Source organism: Microcebus murinus, chromosome 10, assembly GCF_040939455.1.
Source record: "Microcebus murinus isolate Inina chromosome 10, M.murinus_Inina_mat1.0, whole genome shotgun sequence".
Taxonomy (NCBI): Eukaryota; Metazoa; Chordata; class Mammalia; order Primates; family Cheirogaleidae; genus Microcebus; species Microcebus murinus.
Genome location: NC_134113.1, coordinates 65,721,786 through 65,743,840, shown reverse-complemented (window position 1 = coordinate 65,743,840; position 22,055 = coordinate 65,721,786). Strand labels below are relative to the sequence as shown.

The window sequence follows — 22,055 nt, the reverse complement described above, 5'->3', positions numbered from 1 at the left end:
ATTACTTTTGAAAAATATTCAGTAGATAGATGAGAATGACTTTATGTTGGCTTTCTCACATTCATTTGGCTTTCGGCTCACAGAGTCTGCATTCTTGCCATCATCCTGGGTGACAATGTCCACGTGGATGACTTATCCAGGCCTTACTGTTTTTTGGCTCCTCAATTCAAAGATCTGTATTTGCATTCAACTGTAGTTAACTTCCTGGACCTTCCCAGGAAGACCTTCCTACTTCTCCTGGAAATTCATTCTTACCTATTCTTTGCTTGCATTGAGATTTCCAGTCCTTTTAACTCAGCTTTCTCATTTCTAGCTCCCTACTATCTTCTAGCCCTTCTGTCTAGGCTCCATGTGTTTTATCACTTCAACTACTCCATTGTAAAACCTTTAACGTCTATTTAATCTTGCTAAACTTTCTCAGAGTTGTTCAGATATGCTGGAGAAAATTTCTCAACTTTAGAGGATGGTGTGCCACAAATTCACAGTGCCCAGTCACAATTGATCCTTCAACACTACCCCCAAAAAGAACTTTGTGTATCACATATTTGCTTATTCTCTCATTTCTCTCAATAACTATTTAAAAAATCTCTACATTTTTAAGGCTTCCTATTTCACTACTTCTCCCTTTATGTCAGCAGAACACCTATTTCACCAAGAAAACAGAAGCTATCTGGAGAAAAAATCTCCAGCTTCCTAAACCCCTACAAACTTACTTGAATCCATACAGGTCCTCTTCTCTGTCTCTTGTAACACATGGAAAGACAGGTGTTTCTCTTCCCCTTCAAGGGTAATCCTAGCATCTATGTTCTGAATCCCATCTTATTATGCTTTCTCTGGGGCCTTAACCCAGCAATTATTTTCTTCTATTTTATCTTGACTCTTTTGCATAAGCATTAGACTATATACAAGTCTCTCAAAAAACAAACCAAAATAGAAACAAAATAGTCCCTCATTCCTCTAATAATCCCCCTCCAATGATCTCCTTCCTACTCTGCTTCACAAATAACTTTGTTAACAGTTACCTATACTATCATAACTTCCTCGCCTCCCATTTACTTCTCAACCTACTTCCTGGATTTTATCTTCGCCTCTTTAAATTTAACCTGTTTCCAAGATTACCAATTCTGTTAAACAACTTAATCTTTATCAGTCCTTATTTTATTGACCTCTCTTGTAGCATGACTGCTGACTACTCTCCCCTTTAAAATTTTCTTTTCCTTATAACATTACTACTTCTTAATTCTTTTCTATTGTTGTGATCACACTCTCTTTTTAAAGCTCTTCTACAGTGCTCTTTAGAGTTCTGTCCTTCTTGATTCTATATGCTCTCCTGAGACAAGGTGACAATATCTCCTGATTTCCTTTGGCCTGTCCTGGATCAGCCTGCTGTCCTAGTATAATTATTAATAACAGCCCCTTTTATTTTCAAAAGGGTTCTTGTTAGGATGGTAAATCACAGGGTTACCCTAGTCTTAAGTGATCTTATCCTTCTAAAACACTGATTATTATCTTTATGGAGCTCACTGCCCAATTTACATCTCAAGCACAGCTTCTTTCCTCTAGATACATAAACTAGATAGACTAGAAACATAAACTCAAAGCACATTGGATATCTCCACCTAAATGTTTCTCATACATCTCTCAAAGTCAACATGTCCAACACTAAAACTTATGTTAGGCCATCATACTCAATACTAAAATGTGTTTCTTCTTAAATCTGTTCTTCCTATATATTACATAAAAACAAATAGCAACACTATCTCCTCTGTTCTCCAGTCCAAAAACCTTAGCATCATCTTTGAATAGGCTTATACATTTTTACTTCCTAATTCAACTGGTTCTTCAAACTGCAATTCTGACACTAATCTTAACAGTTCAACAAGCCCTTGTCATTTGTCTATCATCTGATCACTGTAAAAGCCTTTTACCTTGTCTTAGTACTTACGATCTAAGCCTTTCCTTTTCAATCTATGCACTAGCCAGAATCTTTTTTCTCAAACACAATAATCTCTATATTTAATAGCCTTTAATGACTCCCCTAATCTTTAGGAAGTTCAAATTTCCCATCATGGCATCAAAGTTCTTTGGGATCTAGCTCCTTACCATATTAGCTACTTATAGATTCCAAAAGTGGTCTATGTTCTCTGTTGCTTTCAGCCCTTTGTATGTGCCATTCTCTTAGCCTATGTTTTTATTTCCACTTTTCACCTGGTTATAACCTAATCATCATTCAGGATTCATCAAAGGCTTCATAGCCACTATGGGTAGATCACTCTTTCTATTCTTTCTATATTCTCCTATAGCACTCTGTAAAAGCACTTTTTCACACTGTATCACAAACTTCTTGAGAATAAGGACTAGAAACACCATTGTATTTCTAGTACCTTACACAGTAGGAGAACTCAATGCATTTTATATGTTCAATAATTACTAATAAACTTCTATGACCTAAACCAACTTAAATGATGAGAAAACTCATCAAATAGGCTAACTCAGCTAATTTCACTTTCCTTCCCTGTTGGTTAAAAGCATAGTATTTATGAGGTTATCATTTTGTACTTGAGTTATTACTGCCTCTAAGTGGGGGGTACGGGAAACCCACAAAAACAACACAATTTCTTTGTGCTGATCATGGCTCTAAACTCCACAAATTTATATTCTTGGTCACCAAGTGAGAAAAGTAGTATATCAATAAAATTCACATTGCTGGAAAAATAATTTAAAGCCCAATTTACAGAACATTCACCACCTACCTTATGGACTAATGTATAACTTAATGCAATCTGTCAATATATAATACAGTTACCTTATATTATTGGCATGGTAAAGTATTTTCTTTAACAAATGTGTTGTAGAGAAATACAGCATCTGCATTTATTTTTTGTTGCAGTAAATTTTTAATCATTGTGCTTGTATACTCTTGTTGGCTCCATTATACTCATTGGCATATATTTGCAAAGTTACAAACTAGAGAGGTAAAGGTATAGTTTAGAACTGCTGTAGTTTCTCTCCATTGAAAGGAATGTTGGCAATTCTATACTTATACACAAGTGAATAACTGAGTATCTAAAGGATATAGTTTTAGAAATGTGAGCACATATTCCCCTGGCCAAAAGTAAAAGCAGGTCTTTATTGGCCTTGCTCACATAAGGGCTAGTTATTCAGCAACTACCCGATGAAATAAATACTAATGAGGGCATTGTGTTCAATGAGTTCATGAAGGAAACACAAAGAAAAAGCACAAGAAATGGCTGCAATTTGCATAACTTTGTACATGACTAGTCTCTATTAGACTTTAATTACTTTGAATGAAAGGACTTTATAAACACTGTACATAGCTTGCTCTTGTTGACAGTAGACCTAAACACTTCCCTGAATGAATGGCATGATCCTAATTTTGTTCTGAGAACAACTATCATACAGATTTCATGATTATTATGCACTAACAAACTGAGCTATTTGGCTAAGACTTATAGAAAACAATCTTCTAAAGCAGGAACTGTATCAGCATTGTTCTGTGAACAAAACTTTATCCTTAGTAGGTGCCCTGTAAATATTTTAGTAAATAAAATTTTTGAATATTTCTTTTGCATCTATGAGCCACAAAGGTTGGAAACATAAAGATTTATAAGGTCTCCTATCATCAAAGAACTCATGGTCTAGGAAGAAAAGATTAAATCAAAGATCAAATAAAATTCGATAAGTGTTAAAATTTAGGGGAATGGAAAGTAGAAGCAGCAACTACTTTTGCTGGGATGGGTCAGGTGTCATAAAAGGATTATCTAATTTAAAAAGAAGGAAGAAAATATACTGTTTTGCCCACACAATGTGAAATTATCCAATTAATTATCCATTAGGCCATGGAATCAGGCAGACAATCAACATTAAGGCCTGCCACAGAACTTTTGCATAGAATAAGCAATATGTGATAGTTCAAAATATTAAAAATTAGAGAACATTACTGAACCAAGTATTTTTACTTTCACTAAATTTAGTCTAAGTTCTTAAAATGCCTAAACATTACAGGTATTTAAATATACTATTTTATCACATAATGAATTAAAATGTATAGTATTAACTTGTAACAGCCACTATGAAAAAAAATTATAATTAACATTAGATTTAGAAAATATAAAAAATAATATTGTTATTAATCTTTGAAAGCTAATATTCAATCTGACATTGTAAAAGCAAATAATCTCTCATTTTTCTTTGATAAGAAAAAAGCCTTTTGAGAATTTTGTTTTTGTATAACATAATGATATACCTCTCCCTTACTGTTTCAAGATTCTAAAAAGTTATACTAATTTCTAAAGTATTTAGCCTATAAAATATCTTATACAAATAAGAACTATCATCAAATTTTGACTGAGGATTTAATACTAATTTTCATAATAAGGATTCAAAACTAATTTTTTATAATAAGGATTCAATACTAATTTCTTATAAAAATAACCAATGTGAGGAAAACAATAATTACTTACCTGCATAGGTTTGGTAAGTGGATCCATTCTAACTAAATAAACTTCCAAGGTACGTTCTTTTTTCATGGGCAATGGAAGTGTCAAGTAACAAAAAGGATCAAATGTTACTGAAATCTTAGCACACTCGGGACAAACTAAAGTTGATTTGAAAAGGCCATGAAATATATCTACTATGATAGAATCATTTCGTTTTAAATGGTTTTCCCAGGCTTCTTCTGCAACCACCTACAAGGATAACAGGCACAAATTACAAAGAGGTTTTACAAACTTATAGCAATGGTGACAATAATATCATGAAATTTACCTTATCTGGTCTTCCATCAGCATCTTTTAGTTGTATATATGGTTTTTTCCTAATTCTATTCAAATCCTCATGTAGTCCATCTAATAGGAAAGCTAACAGTTCCTGACAGTCTTGCTGCTGATATCCAGAGAACTGAGGTGCAAAACGTCCTACCTGTGTCTGTAAGAAAAGCAAAAACTATAAAATCAGTACTAGGAACAGCATTGATTTTTTTAAAAAATGTAGTTGATCTTCACTATTTATGGATTCCACATTTGTGAATTTGCCTACTTGTCATTTGTGGATATGTTCAGAGTGGTGAAAAAATTTGAGTCATCTGCTATACATGTTCCCAGCTTGAGTTGAACAAGGTAATGCTCTGCCTTCTTGTTTCAGCTCTCATTCTAACTATAACAAGTGTCCTTTTGTGGTTTATTTAATGCTATGTTTTTCACATTTTGTACTGTTTCATGGTAATTTCAGTATTTAAAATGGCCCTCAAGCACAGTGCTGAAGTGCTAGGTAGTGTTTCTAAATACAGGAAGGTTGTGATGTACCTTACAGAGAAAAAATATATGTGGTTAGATAAGTTTCATTAAGGCATGAGTTATAGTGCTACTGGCCTTGAGTTCAATGTTAAAGACTCAACAATATATATTAAACAGGTGTCTTTAAACAGAAACACACATAAAACAAAGTTATGCACTGAGGTTGATGAAAATGTTGTGACCAGAAGCTTGGAGGAATCCAGCCCTGTATTTTCCCTGGGAGCAATGGTTTGTTATTTGTTACTTTTGGAACATAACTACTTTGTGGCAACTTCATGGAACATAACTACTGTGAATAAAGAGAACTGACTGTATATATAGATAATAGGAAATATATGAGTTATATTTTATTTTGCATTCCCAGTAGGCACTCAATGAAGTTTATCTAAGACAAAATAGACCAACACATGTATTAATCTCTGGTCTTAGAATGCATTGTCATTAATTGTTGTTTTACTATTTGTCAAAGGATTTTCCAGATGTTCTTAATTTTTAGCTCTAGGTCTTCCTAAGTGCCTCCTCCTGAAAATGTTTGGTAGGCAGACAGTAAAAGAAAGGTTCTCATCTTTGCTATATTACCACATATAAACAATTACTTATCTAAAAGCATTTAGAAAATAACTACACTATAAAACATAAAAGAAGTGTTGATTTGAGAACAGGAGTGAGTATGGTAAAGTTTTGTACAAAAAATTGTGAAATGCTTAAGACTTAAAATTCAGTGTTTTAATATTTTGTTCTGGGTCACTAGAAAATAACTACAAAGTTCCCAGCTTCTATGTATAAAAAGAGGGTTAATATCATAGAGATAACAAAAATATTTGTGTTCACATGCAACTTTCCTAGTCCTTATAGTACTAAGTATTTTATCGATGAGACTAAAAAGAAATGTAACAATATGAAAAAAAAGTCAGATACCAAAAATGTATTTACACATAATTTTAAGAGAGAAAATCTAACAAAATGAAACTGATTGGAATGATGGGTAAGGGTTTAGAGATTGTCCACACTAGTTTGTCCAAAGTTTAGAATGTTAAAAATATAAACACAAGGGTATTTTGATTTGCTGTTTTAAAAACATTTTCTAAAAACATTTTTTGTTATATAGCTAACAAAATGTTGCCTAGTAGATGTTTTATATGAATGCCATTTAAGTTACTTGTATAAATAATGGCTCAACTTTGCTTATTCTTTATAGAAGTTTAAAATTTTTGAGAAGTCTACCCTATATAATTAGAAATTTTTTTAACATTATAAAGCTAAATTTCAGCTCTCATTTGAATGATAAACTGAGATTTTATTGATTCTAAGTAACCAATTCACAAATATGAACAAACTTAAAAGCCTAAGAATTATATTGAAAATACATTTAATTAATGCTTAGTGATTGTTTTGCAGAGTAGTTTCATTTTAATAATTTTTCAACTTATAGTGATTTTCAAAATAAATTGAGTTCTTAGAGTTCAATGACACACCCAAATTTAGTCCTTTATATTCATATAAACTATTAATGTCAATTTTCCAGAGATATACTGCATTCTAAAACAACCAACAGCTCACTGCTGTTATAGTCATTCTTATACCATACAGTGTTTCTCAATCTTTTTTTTTTCATTATTCCCTCCCTTCTAGTCCCAGATCCTTTTTATACCTTTTAAAAAATTAATTAACTGTCCCAAACTCCACCTTGACATTTTATACCATGGATATACTATATATCTATTCATGTATTGTGTTCCCTTGGAGGGCTCACAAACCATTGTAATAGGTACTATTTTTTATAACCCCTCCTAAAAACCAACTTTCGCCCGTTGGGGGTAACACAGCCCTTGGTAAGAGTGCATTTACCACACTAACCTTAAAGGCTCTTGGGGTGACGTAGCTAAACTTTCCAGACCACATTTGCTTGATCAGTTCAGCATAAGATTTAGCTATTTCACCTCTCATTCCTAAGGGATTGTCAAAATTCAGTTCTTCTTGATACTTATCATTGAGGAAATATTCAGTAAGTGGAGGTGTATTGCTCAAACACTGCAAAGAATAAAATACATTTTCAAGTATAAGTAACCATATATACATTTTCCTTAAAAAATGTTAAAATAAAGAGAGAAACAAATTTATTCGCCATAACATATAGAGAAACATTTAACTGATCGTCTTTTGCACTAATGACTGGTCAAATAAACACTCAAATGATGCACTCAACTATTCATTTCCCAAATTTCAAATCAATTACTTAGAATAAATAAAATTTCTAATATTTGTTGCTGTAAAATCTGAATTCATTTTAACCACAGCAAACTACCTGTTAACTGGGAGAGAAGCTCAGAGTTTTCTTTCCTTCTTTTACTTGATTGGTAGAAATTATGGATTGTCTACTCATCCCAGGCACCTGCAAATTAGCCTGAGTAGGTAAAAACTGAGATAGAGTGCAAGCAACAAATTAACTTAATAGAAGTATTTACTGCTTCCATTGTCAACTCTTTATTGTGAAAGAGCAGGCTTTAAATTTTTCGTTTGGTCAACCATTTTTAGAAGGGACAGTATAGATTAGCTGAGCCTTAGAAAACAAACTTTAGTTACGTGAACTCTGGGTGTGTTCTCACTATTTCCATCTCTTCTTTAATATCATAATAATCCAATTTTTCTCTATGGCAAAATAAAAACTATGAATAAGTCTCTAAGTCTTTCCCATTTTCAATCAAAGAATTTATTATTTAAAATAAAATGATGGGAGAAATACAGTTTTGCCACAATATTTTACCTCAAAATAGAATAATTTTAAGTTAATAATACCATGTAATTTGACCTCAATATGAACCCAATATTACTTTATCAAGTAGATGGCTAGACTATGCAATGGCTAAAACAGACATATGGTCATATAAGTAATATTTTTTGTTGCAGGAAGATATTTGTCTTGAAGTCACGTAGCAAAGTGCTTAAGAGAAGCCAGTTGTTAGCATGTAAAATAGTGGAAACTCACTTTTTTGAGAGCCTGGATTTATATTAATGGAAATAAAAATTTTTCAAAGCTTGCTTCTACTCATTTGTATTAAGTTAGATAGGTTTGATAGCCATAAAGGTTCAGCCTGTTGGATTCATACAGATAACTCACATGCTATAAACTATAATTACATATCATGTATTATTTAGCTAAAACTCCAAAATAAGAATATTCGACTTTTAATTTTTTGAAATAGATTATGGTGCTCAATTTTGTGCTTTCAATTACAAATCAACTTACTTTTACTCAAATAATAATATTTAGGAACTTTCTATATAATAAAAATAATATTGTCTAAATTGTCTCCCTCAAAGGCAAAACTGTTTATAATAACACAGAATTTGTTATTATATAATTCTTAGGAAATGGAAATAATATAATCAGTTAAAATGTTTGGGGTGGGCTATAGAGGCCTTTAGAGTAAAATACATGTCATTTTTAGCAGTAAAAAAAACTTATTTATGTGACCAAGAGAATGATAGAGACAGGCTACAGTGTAGACGGCAAATAAGGGAAAGGATACTTCCCTACCTTTTCTAACTCCTTTTATATCTCAACATCTGACAATCTTATACTCCTTTTGACTTTCCTTTTCTCTTCTTCTTTTGTATTACATGTTCTTTTAATTATAAGCCCAGCTTTGGAGGGAGGGCCAGGCAATACAGAATACATCATGGCTATACAGAGTATATAAATGCCATCACTTAGTATCATCTGATTTAGTGCACATAGGACCAACATTAACTAGTCAATTAGGCAACAGGGAGGTCAAATACCAATTTCTAACAATTATCAATTATTTTCAAATCCTTATATTTGATCAGCTCAGGATTATGCTAAGAATATAACATTCCATTACTGTTTGTTAACACAATTATATAAAAGACGTAACTTATGGCTTTACCAAATATCTCAAAGAACCAAGTTGTGCAAACATAAATAATTCTTGAATTTTGCTTTTACTCAATTATTCAAAAGTATCTTTATCTTGGAAAAAGCTTACAAGTAAAATTGAAAAAATTTTAGCTTTCCAATAGCATCCAGTGTGATATTTGAAAATGTATATCTAATCATGTCACTTCTTTGCTATAAATCTTTTAATGCCTCTCCCTACTTAGAGTTTAGAATCCCAGAGCCTTAGAAGGGTCTATTTTTTGCTCATCTATGTAGCCTCATCCTTTGCCAATACTGTTTTTTTCCCCATCCTGTTCCAGCCTTATCTGATTACTTGCCATTCCTTGACCTCCAAGCATTCCCTCACTCTGTAAGTTTACATTACTCTATCTACTTGAAAAAGTACCCTTTTTGCTTTACTAACTTCTATCATCCTGTCTGGGAAGCCTCCCTATATCCCCTTATAGGGTTTTCTCCTGTATGTTTCCATAATGCTTACTGCTCACTTTCATTATTTTATACTCAAACTTTAATTCTTTGTTTGTTTTGCCAAACCTCCACAAGAGCATGTACCGTGATATCCTTTATATTTACATCTCTACCACTGAGTACTATGTCACCTGGCACCGAGCATGTGTACAATAAATGTATGATTAATAAACATGTTTTTGCCTATATTTACTAACGTATTTATTTTCTTGGTTTTTACTTCTTTCCTTCAATGTTTGATATGTGCTCCATAAATTTTTGTTGAATGAAATATTTACTACATTAGGGAAAAATATATTTGATTGTAATGAATAATTTAAAAAGTATCTTTCAAGTACTTCTACCTAAATACTAAACCAAAAGAAGGACAGTATCCTTTAAGAAATTTTGTGCAGTTCTGATTGATTTTTCATTCAATCTACTATCTGCTTTGTAGTGATCCTCTGCTTTGATTTTTCAAAACTCCTTGAAACAGAGAACAGCACTTATTTTCCCAGTGACACATGTTGATTTGAAAAAGATTATAGTTCAGTATTAACAAACTTAATAACAACAAAACACAAATAGTTTTAATAGTAAGTAATTGCCTGTATTATCTGTGAAGGTATCATAACTGATATTTAAATTTAAGGTATTTAGTCCTAAATGGGCCATAACAAGCATTCTATCTGTTGAACATGTTTTAAGAAACTCACAAGCTATACTTTGCTAATAACTTCTACAAACACAGATAAATACAGAAATTCAACAGCTAGGTATAATTGTTCTAATACACAAATCATAGTAGTTAAAAGACATTTCTCCTTCATCTTGCAAATACCACACATACTTTTCTCCCTCATCTTGAAAATACCATTGTATTAGGAGACAGTATGTTCTTAAAACAGTATTAAGACCAGTTCAAAATATTAAAAGTTCTCTTTTAATTTTTGGTATAAATTTCAAGACATAATTGTAATAAAGGTCAAACAACTAAAATACTTCAATGCCCCAGGTGATATTATATTAATATCCAATGCCATCATTCTGGCAGAAGAAAGAAGACAATTTCTTAAAGTTGGTCATAATGCAGGCTGATTCAGGATGACTTTATACAATTCATTATTTAACCTTTTCACAATAGGCTATCTTAAAAACATGAACATCTTTGGCAATTATAAGAATATTGAATACTTAGATTGGCTGCCATTGAATACAATGTTTTAAAGAATAAAGATAATTTTCATTATTTTAATAGGTATCATAACCACAGTTCTGAAGTATCTATCTCAAAGAGTGTTCTATTATAAAATATCTTTTTCCTATCAGATGAGACTGTCCCAAAGCAATTCCTTTCTTAAATACATATATATTTTAAAAGATTGACATATGTAGCAGTAGAAGATTTCCCTTTTAACCTGTAAGATGCCTTACTGAGTGATATAATATGGACTAAAAATCATATAACATGTGTTATGCCTATGTGGAAACATCTTTTACTCTCAATGCCTCCTGAACTAAAACAGAACAAAACTCATCCTTTCTTAACATACATGGTTGTTCTTAGCAAAATCTGAGAATACAGATGAATGTATCACAAAAAACAAAAGGAATTATATACATAGTAAGTATGTTATTTTTGTGGCTGCTTATAAGTTTTGTGTCATGTTTACCAGTCTCATGCCATTTGGAGCTATGTCTCTGTTAATTTATTGGAGTTCAACTGCTGGACAGTGACAAAAGTCAAAACCTTAGTGTTTCAGGAGAACTAGGTCTAATGATTGATCACCAATAAATAGGGTCCAAATATGATGAAATGTGACACAGACCTTAAACCACATCTTAAAAAATATCATAATTGTATCTAGAGTTGATACTGAAATTGGGTAGAATTTTGTCAAATGTTATGTTAAAAATAAAGCAATAATCAGACTAAAGTGAAAGATTCTACATTAAAACTTCCATTTTTTAATATAAAAAAGGTAAAAAATTTGCATTAAGGAACAGGTAAATGTACTGGTTAACTAGGTTAAATATTTTCATATTTAAATCTTTTTATAATCCCTATACAAGTTTAGTAGTATACAAAATTGACAAGAGCACTTGAAGATTTAAGGATTAAAAAACTTAACTTCATATTTAGTATATGGCAGACTTTTGGCATTCACTAATTTAGTCTTAATGATATAATGACTGGTTGGAAAGTTCAGGACATAAGCTGTTATGAAAAGTTGTTGATCCACGAAGAATGGTAAGAATGGCTGGTGTATGTGCAAGCCAATCATTTAGTGAGCAGAAGTGACTGCTAAGAGAGTATCTGTTCCTGTAAGTAGTTTGTGGTTCTCTACTTGTGCTTGCATGTGCATTTTATATGGGAAACTGCAAGTAATAAGAATATTCTTGAATTTGAATTAGGAGTCTTAAGACATATTCCTTAGTTTAAGTATTAAGATTGAATCTTTGCATGCATTCTTTCCCTTCTTAGAATATTCTTTCCCTATAAGAAACTCCTACTTTTTCATTAACATACACTCTAACATTTCTTCTAAATGTTACATCTTCTTCAGTACCGCAAGGAAGAACTAATATTCCTTCCTATGTGTTAACTCCACTTCTTGACTTCACTTATACTACCCTTGTGAACAGAGTCCATGTCTTGTTCACCTTTGTTCCTCAGGTTCTAGCACTATGCCTGGCACACAGCTCAATAGATACACTGAATGAATGAAAACTTATATAGTAGAAAGACTAGAAGCAGTCCTTACAAAGACTTAGAGCAGTGGGAAAGCACTTGATTAAAAAGGAGTTCTGAATTGCACTCAATTGTATCTCTAACCCATCCAAAAGTTCTACAAGTTCAAAAATAAAAGTCCAAATAACACCTTAAAGAGGTTTTCCTAATGAAGAAATATAACCACTGTGAATGTCCAATAACTATCAATAGATAAATCCATAAATAAAAGATATATGAAGGAAATTTATTTGGAAATATATTTTTAGGAAGACTGTTTCCCCTAAATCTTCAACTTGGAAGTAGACATAAAAATTCTAAAGAGAATTCTTCTAGATAATCAAATGTCTCATCCAATGGACATTCTGCAATATGAGTCAATCTATAGTGTTTATTCTCTATGAAAAACTCTCTAGTTATAAACATCTTCCCTGAATCTAACATCTTAAAACTTAAATATTATGTGAAATATGATTTTTTCATAATTTAATTACTTAGATGCAATGTATTGCACATAAATTTTTTTATATACACATGCACAAATCTTATTGCTCTTACATTACTTTTAGAAAGTTCTTCCACTAAGTAGGTTCTGATCAATAAGACTGATGTTTCCAGAGTTCTCTGACAAAATATAAGTGATGCATGTAAGAGTCTCAATTTTGTATTTTGCTATAAAGTTCTACATAGGTTTTTTTAAATTGATGAAGTCAAATAAACTACTGTATAACCAAATCTCAAGTCTGTAATCAACATATTTTTAGGAAATGAATAATTAATAGCCATCCCAATAACTTGTAATGAATCTGGAATTTCCCCAGTACCTGGAAAATAGCCAAAGTAATCCCCTTCAAAAAGAGAAAGTTGTCTTTTGTAATGCTGAATATGAACCACTCCCTCTCTGTTCAGGTGCTCCAGAAGCCCAATTCTCAAGTGATCATGTATGCTCACTATTTTAGTAAACCGGTAACTAGAACAGGAAAGAAAACAAACTTAATTTTTGATTACCTAAAGCTTTTGAATTGTGTAACTCATTTTGTAACTGATCAAAATGTAATGCCACTCACAACCCTTTAAAAAAATAGCTATACCTTCTAACTGACCAATACTAAAAGTAAAAACCCAACCTAGACTAAGGGATTCATTCTTATTTTCTTATGATTTTTAAAAAAATGCCTGAAGTAATCCATGGTTAAAGTCGTCATAGAATACCCTCAGGTTGTTTTTCCTGGATTTTAAGGTTACATTTTCAGATTTGCCATGTCATTCGTTTTCTAATTCATCATGATAAGAACATAAGCATTTTGAAAAGGTACAGTATTGTAAAATTCCAAAGCATTTTGTAATACTGGGATATTGGCTCTTGTTCTGTAATGACATTGTAGATTATACAGGAAAGTTGCTATAAATTTTACAATGAACAACTATAAATACAAGCCTGTCCCTTTATCAAGTAGATTTAAAAAATGAGATATTTTAAGCCACTTAATGTTTTTATTTTTTTGTTACTTTTTTTTCTAGAAAAGCAAATCTTATTAAATTTGATCAATTCTGAAGATCGCCACATATTCTGTGGGAGCAAATACAACTATAGACCTGTTTTGCTTTACATTTTCATTCTTTCTTCAGGCTTTTTTAAAAAAAGAAATTGGCTGGGTATGGTGGCTCATGCCAGTAATTTGAGACACCTGGGCAATATAGCAAGACCCCATCCCTATAAAAAATTAGCCTAGCATGGTAGCATGTACCTGTAGTCCCAGCTACTTGGGAGGCTGAGGCTAGAGGATTACTTAAGCTCAGAAGTTTGAAGTTGCAGTGAACTATGATGGCACAACACTGTACTCTATTTCGGGCAACAGAGTGAGACTCTGTCTCCCAAAAGGAAAAAAAAAGGAACAGATATAGGTAAGCAAACTATAAATAGACATAACTTTCCTCTTATTTATTTTTTACAACTTTTATTTTAACTATGGTTCCCCCTGCCCCAACTAAGTAGTGAAGAGAGAACTAGAATACTCTACTTAAAATATTGGAATTTTACATAAAGTAAATGTAGTTTTAAAGGCAAGGTTTTTGAATTGGACAAAGATGTTCTAACACTTTAATATATTTCATTAATCTGGTCCTTATGCTGAAGGTATGAATAAAATTAAATTTCACTTAAAGTCCCTGCTATTGCCCCTTTACCCTTTCCTTCAAATTGTATGGTATTTCTTCTTCACATACTACTTCAACTCAATGAAGAATTATCATCAAAGTTCTGGGACATATGAAAACTAATGGAAAATATTTTGTTGGCTAGCAAAGAAATGACAACACTTTTTTTCCTCATCTATAGGATTATGGAAGTTCTGAGAATTCTATGTTTGTCAAAAAGACTGCCCTGTTACTTTGTAGTGAGTAAATTCTATAACTAGAAATGTCAATGTTAAAAAATCTATGATTATGTAAAAACCAATGATTTTCATATTGTAAGCTAAAAGAAACTGCATAGAAGATTCACTTATGATATAGATAACTGTAAAAGTCTTTGTGACAATGATTATTACACCACCAATAAGGCTATAGGCTTCAGGTAAGGTGTTTTGAAATAAAGTTTAAAAACTACTAGACTATGATGGCAGTTGTTTGATTTTTATTTTTTATTTTTAATAACAGGCTACTCATGAGTGATTTTACGTTGAGGTATTCACTTTATGGGAAGCATGCTAAAACCAAATGGTTATGATACCATTAAGAAATGTTAGTGTAAGTTGTATTTATTTTAAGGAACTAAAGCTTATGAATCCAATTTTAATTGAGTTATTTTATCTCCTACCCCATTAATAATTTAAAACTAGCTCACACTGAAAGGAAAGTAAATACTAACTGTTTAGGCAAGCAAGATAGTCAAAAGATTTATGAAAAAAACAATTTTTTAAATAATTTCTTTTGCATTCAGTACCTTGCACATAATATTCAGTCAAAAACCAATTTTGAATAAATGAGTATTAAGAATTTTGTGATTTGTTGAACTTTTAGTTCTCTTGAAAAGGTATACAGGAAGAGACAAAAGCAATTTTTATAAAAAATTTAACTAATTTATTACATTAAGAGAAACAACCAAGCCATATACTTCTATCGTTTCATTACACTAGGCACACAACTGGCAACAAATATTAAGCTAAACTGAAATTTAAACACCATGTGATAGTGTGAACTATAAAGATTTCTGATTATTTACATAATCAAAAATTTTGAATTTATCTAAATATTTAATCATTCAACAAATATTTATTAAGAGACAGTTATTATTTCAAGAGTCTCTGTAAATATGCAAATAATGTTCTAAAACAATTTTTTCGTATCTTTGGCTGTGAAATTATTCAAAGAACTATTTCCATAGTAGTGCTGGTATGATCTGTCAAGCTGTGACTAACATGGCAGCCCAATCCAAGTGCTATCAAATAGTTTACATTTGCAGGACATAAGCTATAATATTTCTTGGACCTTACATATACTGGTAGCTATCTGACTCTTCAGTTGCAAGAAATAAGTATAATATTATGTACTATAATTCTTTTAAAAATTATTGTGCTCTTTTGGAGTTTAAATGGCTCTGGAAATATCATTAATCTAGTACAGGTCAAGTTCCAAATGTTTTGGTAAATAATTTTTCTAATACAGTGTTTCTCAAACCACCTGTATGGAACAAATGATTTTTTAAAAAATTTCCAAATGGCTACAGGCTGGTACAGAAGATATAAAATGAACCACTAGATAAATGAAATTTAAAACATACAAAAAAAGCCCTATTTTTTTGTTAGATTTAATAGATATAAAAATTATCCTATCAAACTGTTCTAGAGATTTTTGATCACTTTACAATTTCGGTACTTATTTCACTGTTGACCAGAACTGTCTTGTCCATAGACACATCATGAGAAACACTGTTCTAATATGCTATTATCTAGTATTATACTCAATATTGGGGATATAAAAGAAAACCAAAGACAGCCTTCACTTTCATGATTTTCACCACATAATATGTTATTTGTCCAGGAGAAATGGAAAGAAGCAAAGTATGGGAAAGACAACTAGAGAAGAGGTAATAGTATACAAAAGAGGTTTGAAACATAATGATTCTAAGAATTAAAAGTAGTTGTGGCTAAAGAGGTAGGCAGGGTCCAGTTTGAATTTTATCTTTTAGGTGATGGGAAACATGTTTTAGGCCTACCATAATCATATTTGCACAAATAATCATATTTGCTTTTTAAAACAATAAATTTAAAAGTAGTGTACTAAGTGGACTGGAAGAGGACAAACGATGGAAGAGAGATATTTTGACAGTTCACAAAAATGATGAAGTATTGAAATAATGTACTAGCAGGAAGGATGGGACAGATATAAGTGATATTTAAGAAATAGACTGGGATATGTTTTTTGACTTGGGTTACTGGATGGATGGTTATACTTATAAGTAAGTATAAGAAATAAAATAATCAAGATTAGTGTTAGCAGACATGATGAGTTTGAATTATATGTAGTCTATCTTGGCAGGAATGTCCATTTAACAGTCACATATTGTAAGGAAATTCAGAATTATGGTTGAGACAATTTGGGATTTGGCAGTATGATAACTGGATGTCAAATTCTCAAAGGTAAAAGGGCTACTACAAACCTAGAAAACAGGCAGTCAAAAGTGACCTTATCAAAAGCAGTTCCTACGGGGTAGTATGATGGTCACAGTGATAAGAGCATTCAGTACTTCTATCGGTCTAGTATGCGCCAAGCATTTCCTAAGCACTTTTATCTTCATTTTGCAGATGAAGGAACTAAGAAGTTTCTTATCTAAGGTCACACAACTTATAAGTGGCAGAACTAGGATTTGAATCCAGGCAGTCCAGTTCCAAAATCCATGCTTTTACCTACCATGCTATGCAAATGACAGACTGCAGTGAGATGAGGACTGAATGGGAGATGAGAAACTAGGGAGAAAGCACAGACCATCCTTTTCAAGGTCATGGGTCCCTGTTACTCTACTCCCCACTAAAAAAAAAAAAACAAACAAAAAACACTTGACTCAGTATATGCTGAAAGGAAGAAAGACAGTGAAGAGATGAAGTTTAAAAGTATAGAAAAGAGAAAACAATGCAACAAGTCTCAGGGAAGGTAACACAGGTTCCAGGAAGATGGTGGTATCATCATGATGACAGATACATTTTTGGTATGGTGTTTAATGAAACTACTGTAAGTATAAGAGGAATCTCAAACTACGTTTTATTATACTATTAAGAATTTGCTTATAAACAATCAGTAACATTTTTGTTATAACTTTGCTTCATTTTGAAAACATTATTGAAAGCCTTCTGGCAAAGTATAAAACACAGTACTTAGAATCACCCTAGGAATTATTCATAATGTCTAGACAGTATTATCTAGAATATACCAAATCTAGTATATAATTGAGGCATTAAGAATAAGCATTATATATTGCTCAAAATATTTTAAGTACTCCTTTTTTTAGAACTGGCACACATGTGAAAAAGCATCAATAGTTAGCATACCTAGGATTTCAATATGTGTTTATTGAGTGTATCAACAATGTGTTTTTTGCTGTGGCAAAACAGACTTTTGATTCAGGGATTTCTGTTGTAGAAAAATATAGGAACAAGCATGAGCTATAATGTAACAGTTTGTACCTCTAGTAAGTCTCTGCTATTTTATGACCAGATGAACAAAGTATAAGTCATATACTTCTGCGGTGTCCCATCCCTGTGCCAAACTGTGGCCTTCTAGAAGCTGAGCAGCACAGCAGGAGGTGAGTGTGTGTGCCAGAGAAGCTTCATCTGTATTTACAGCCACTCCTCATCACTTGCATCACCCAAGCTCCGCCTCCTGTCAGATCAGTGGGGGCATCAGAATCTCATAGGAGAGCAAACTCTACTGTAAATTGCACACGTGAGGGGTCTAGATTGTGTGCTTCGTATGAGAATCTAATGCCTGATGATTTGAGGTGGAGCTTAGGTGGTGATGCTAGTGCTGGGGAGTGGCTGCAAATACAGAGTATCATTGGCAGAGAGGTCTGGGTGCACAATAAATGTAATGTGCTTGAGTTATCCTGAAACCATCCCCGCTTCCCACCCCATGGAAAAATTGTCTTCAATGAAACCAGTCTCTGGGGCCAAAAAGGTTGGGGACTGTTGACATACTCTACCAAAGGAAGTCAAAACCCAAACGTCACCTTCTTGGTGAAGCCTCACTTATTTCCCAATGACTCTCTTTTCTTTGCTTCCATGACATTTTGCTCATCATGCTTTCCATTGTATCACATGTTTTTTTTTAGTGCCAGGGTCACACTCTGTCACCCAGGGTGGTGTATAGTGGCACGACCACAATTCACCGTAACCTCCAACTCCTAGGCTCAAGTAACAACTTTGCCCCAGCCTCCTGTGCATGCAGGACTCCCCAGGAGTTGGAGGTTATAGTGAATAACCTCACCATACATGGCTAATTAAAAAAAATTTTCCTTTAGATACAAGGTTTTGCTACATTGCCCAGGCTGGTCTCTGACTTCTGGCCTCAAACAATCCTCCCTCTCTGGCCTCCCAAAGTGTTGGAATTACAGGTATGAGCCACCATGCATGGCCTATATTTCATATTATATCTTATTTATTTAAAATGTCTATCTTCACTAGATCATGAACTTCTAGAGGATAGGCACTGTCTTTCTAAACTCTGTATTACCAATGTCTAGAACAATACTTGGCACATAGTAGAGACTCAATTGATGTTTGTTGACTCTGCTAAATAAATTAACTAATAAAAATAAGAAAACTAGTTGAGTTGCTCTTAACTCCTTTGCCTCATTCTCTCTCCAACCCTAGATGAATCTAATCATTTATTTTATGCATAATGTACCTGAACACTGCTAGAAAAAATCTCAAGTGAATACATTTGTATCATTCTAAATTGATGATCTCCAACCTCAAATGAGAACTCAATATTGCCAAGGAAGTTACCCTTTTATTCTTAGTTAATGATCTGGTCTTGTATTTTGAGATAATGGAAGCCATCACAAAAATCCTTTTCTTTTCTCGTACTGCAACAGAAGTGTCTTTTCTCCATTCATATGTTGAATTGTAGGGCTTAGTCCTGGGACATCTTTTTTCATAGATGCCTTTATTCAGCCGCAATCATTTCCATGACTTTAAATACCATCTACAACAGCCATATTTCTATTTCCAGCCTAGGTCTCTGATTCTATATTCCATACAAGAATATGCAATTGCCTACTATCTGTCTGCTTGGGCATTTCATGGGCATCACAAATTGAACATGCCTAAAATTAACTCATAAATCTTCTCCCTACCACAAATCTACTTTTCATACTATCCTTCCTCCAACCACTCTGATTTCATTAAATGGTTATATCCATCATTATGATGAACAAGTCAGAAATGAGAGAAACACTTGTGATTTCCTTTATCTTTCATTAATTTGAATGCCTTCTATATGCTAGTCACTATTTCAGGTCATTAATGTGTCCACAGCAGAGACTGAAAAAAAAATCCCTGTACATATGAATCTTATATTTGTGTGTGTCTGTTTATATATGTTGAGAGTGTGGGGAGGTTAAGACCTAAGCATGCCAGATGGTCATGAGTACTGTACAAAATGTGGGGCCATTACTATTTTATATAGGGTGATTGGGGAAGGAAGGATCTGACTGATAACAGGGATCTAAAGGAGGTGAGAGAACAAAAGTACACATATTTAGAGGAAGAACATTATAGGTATAGGAAACTGCAAGTCCAGAGACCCTACTATAGAAACACTCTTGGCATGTGCAAGGGGTCCAGTAAGGACTGAGCCGAACAAGGGAAGTGACCATGGAGAAATGGGATAGGAAATAAACTAGCAGGGGTCCAGATAACATAGGGCCTTACAGTCTGTTTTATGGACTCTGGCTTCTGTTGAGTGAAATGGGAAAGCAATTAGTGTTACACAGAAAGAGTACCAGGAAATGCCTTAAACATTTGAAAAAGATCTCTCTGGCTGTTCTTTCAAGGACAGACTATAGAGGTTAAGGATAGAAGCAAAGAAACCAGCTAAGAGATAAATGCAATAAACCAGACGAGTAAGGGTAGCCTGGAACCTCCAATAACCTTTGTAACACATTAAAATCCAAATTCTCCCTATGTGATGTGGCTTCTGTCTAACTCATTTTGTCCCACTCCCCTTCATACATTATTCCACAGGCTACTTCTTTTGGTTCCTCAAACTTGTCCATCTTAGGGGCTTTGCACAGTTTTTGCCCTATCTCACTTCCACTCTCACCTATCTACCTTTCATCTATTCTTTGGTCATAGCTCAGATGTTACTTCAGTTGAGTATAACACCCCGCTTAAACTAGGTGCTCTCCAGGCCCCTGTTATTTACTCACAGCACTTTTTTTCTTTATGATATTTATCATAAGTCATGATTGATTTAAAGTTTATCTCCCCTGCTGGGGTGTAAATTCCATGGAAACAAAATCTGTTTTGTTTATCATGGTAGATTTACTGCCTATCAGAGTTAAAGAGACTTAGTAGGCCCTCAATAAACATTTGCTGAGTAAACAAATGAATGACCTCATAAGTATATCTTACTTAGCTTGATCATTTACTACAATATTCTTAAGATAATGTTTGGAGTAACTTATGGTTTTTGAAAATCAACATCATCAAAGGAGGAAAAATATCCATCAGTGATATTTAGAAGAATGAAAGCAATTCCAAAAAGAATACTTGAACTGTTTTCAACATTCTGACCAAATGAGTGTGTGTATAGTCTCCTAGGGAGACTGTTTTGAATGGCAAAACAACAATGCTACTTTATGGGAGCATCTTGTATTATAGGGGCCATTCACTTGGCGTAAATATAAAAATATCTTTAATGGTTGTACAACAATGTGAATATACTTAATGCCACTGAACTAAAAAATGGTTAAAATGGTAAATTTTGTTTTATTTTATCACATAAAATATATTTAAAGCATATCTTCTAAGTTGAGTAGAATAATTTTGAAAAAATATATTATCTCAGAATGCTCTGAATAACAACCCAGTTTTAACTAACTTATTAACTTGTCTTAGTGACTGGAAAATCACTTAAACTCTCCTTGCCCCAATTTCCTTATCAGTGAAATAGGGATACTAATGCTCTAACTCATAGACTTCTGTGAAGAGGAAATTAAGAAAGTGAAAACAAAATTAAAAAAACAACCTGCATTATGCAAAGAAGGGTACTGTTATTATTAGAGGTTGCAGGTTCAATTAATGTTTGAATATTGATTTATATGAGAACTAGTAATTTATTTTAGATATTACTATTAACAATTAATAATGGTTTCACTAACCAACTCACTGACCCTCTTCCTCCCCAGAATAGTATAGTTTATAAATAACCGTAAAGAAGTGATTGATTTTAATACCAATATGGAAATTAAAAAACAAGAAGTGATTGATAATATTTAGCAACTGGTTTCCTTACATATAGTAGTAAAAGAATATTGAACCAAAACATCAATTATTGTCTAAGTGACAATGACACTAACAAAGTTATGTGTAATATGCACCATCACAAACTATTTCTATTTATAAAATAAAACAGAAGATGG

At 32.7% G+C, this 22,055-nt stretch overlaps 1 protein-coding gene across 8 annotated transcripts in view; it reads right to left on the bottom strand.

Moving 5' to 3' along the window:
* USP15 (ubiquitin specific peptidase 15) overlaps positions 1–22,055 on the bottom strand; it is a 355,507-nt gene that overhangs the window by 17,704 nt on the left and 315,748 nt on the right. For 6 of the 8 annotated variants that reach the window (XM_076007448.1, XM_076007447.1, XM_076007449.1 and 3 more), the window contains 3 exons: positions 7,173–7,346; positions 4,789–4,947; positions 4,485–4,709 (listed from right to left, as the gene is read on the bottom strand). In XM_076007448.1, coding sequence (XP_075863563.1) covers positions 4,485–4,709; positions 4,789–4,947; positions 7,173–7,346 — 558 coding nt within the window. Of the gene's footprint in view, positions 1–4,484; positions 4,710–4,788; positions 4,948–7,172; positions 7,347–13,239; positions 13,386–22,055 lie in introns of those variants that run through there. The other 2 variants (XM_076007451.1, XM_076007452.1) reach the window with 2 other exon arrangements.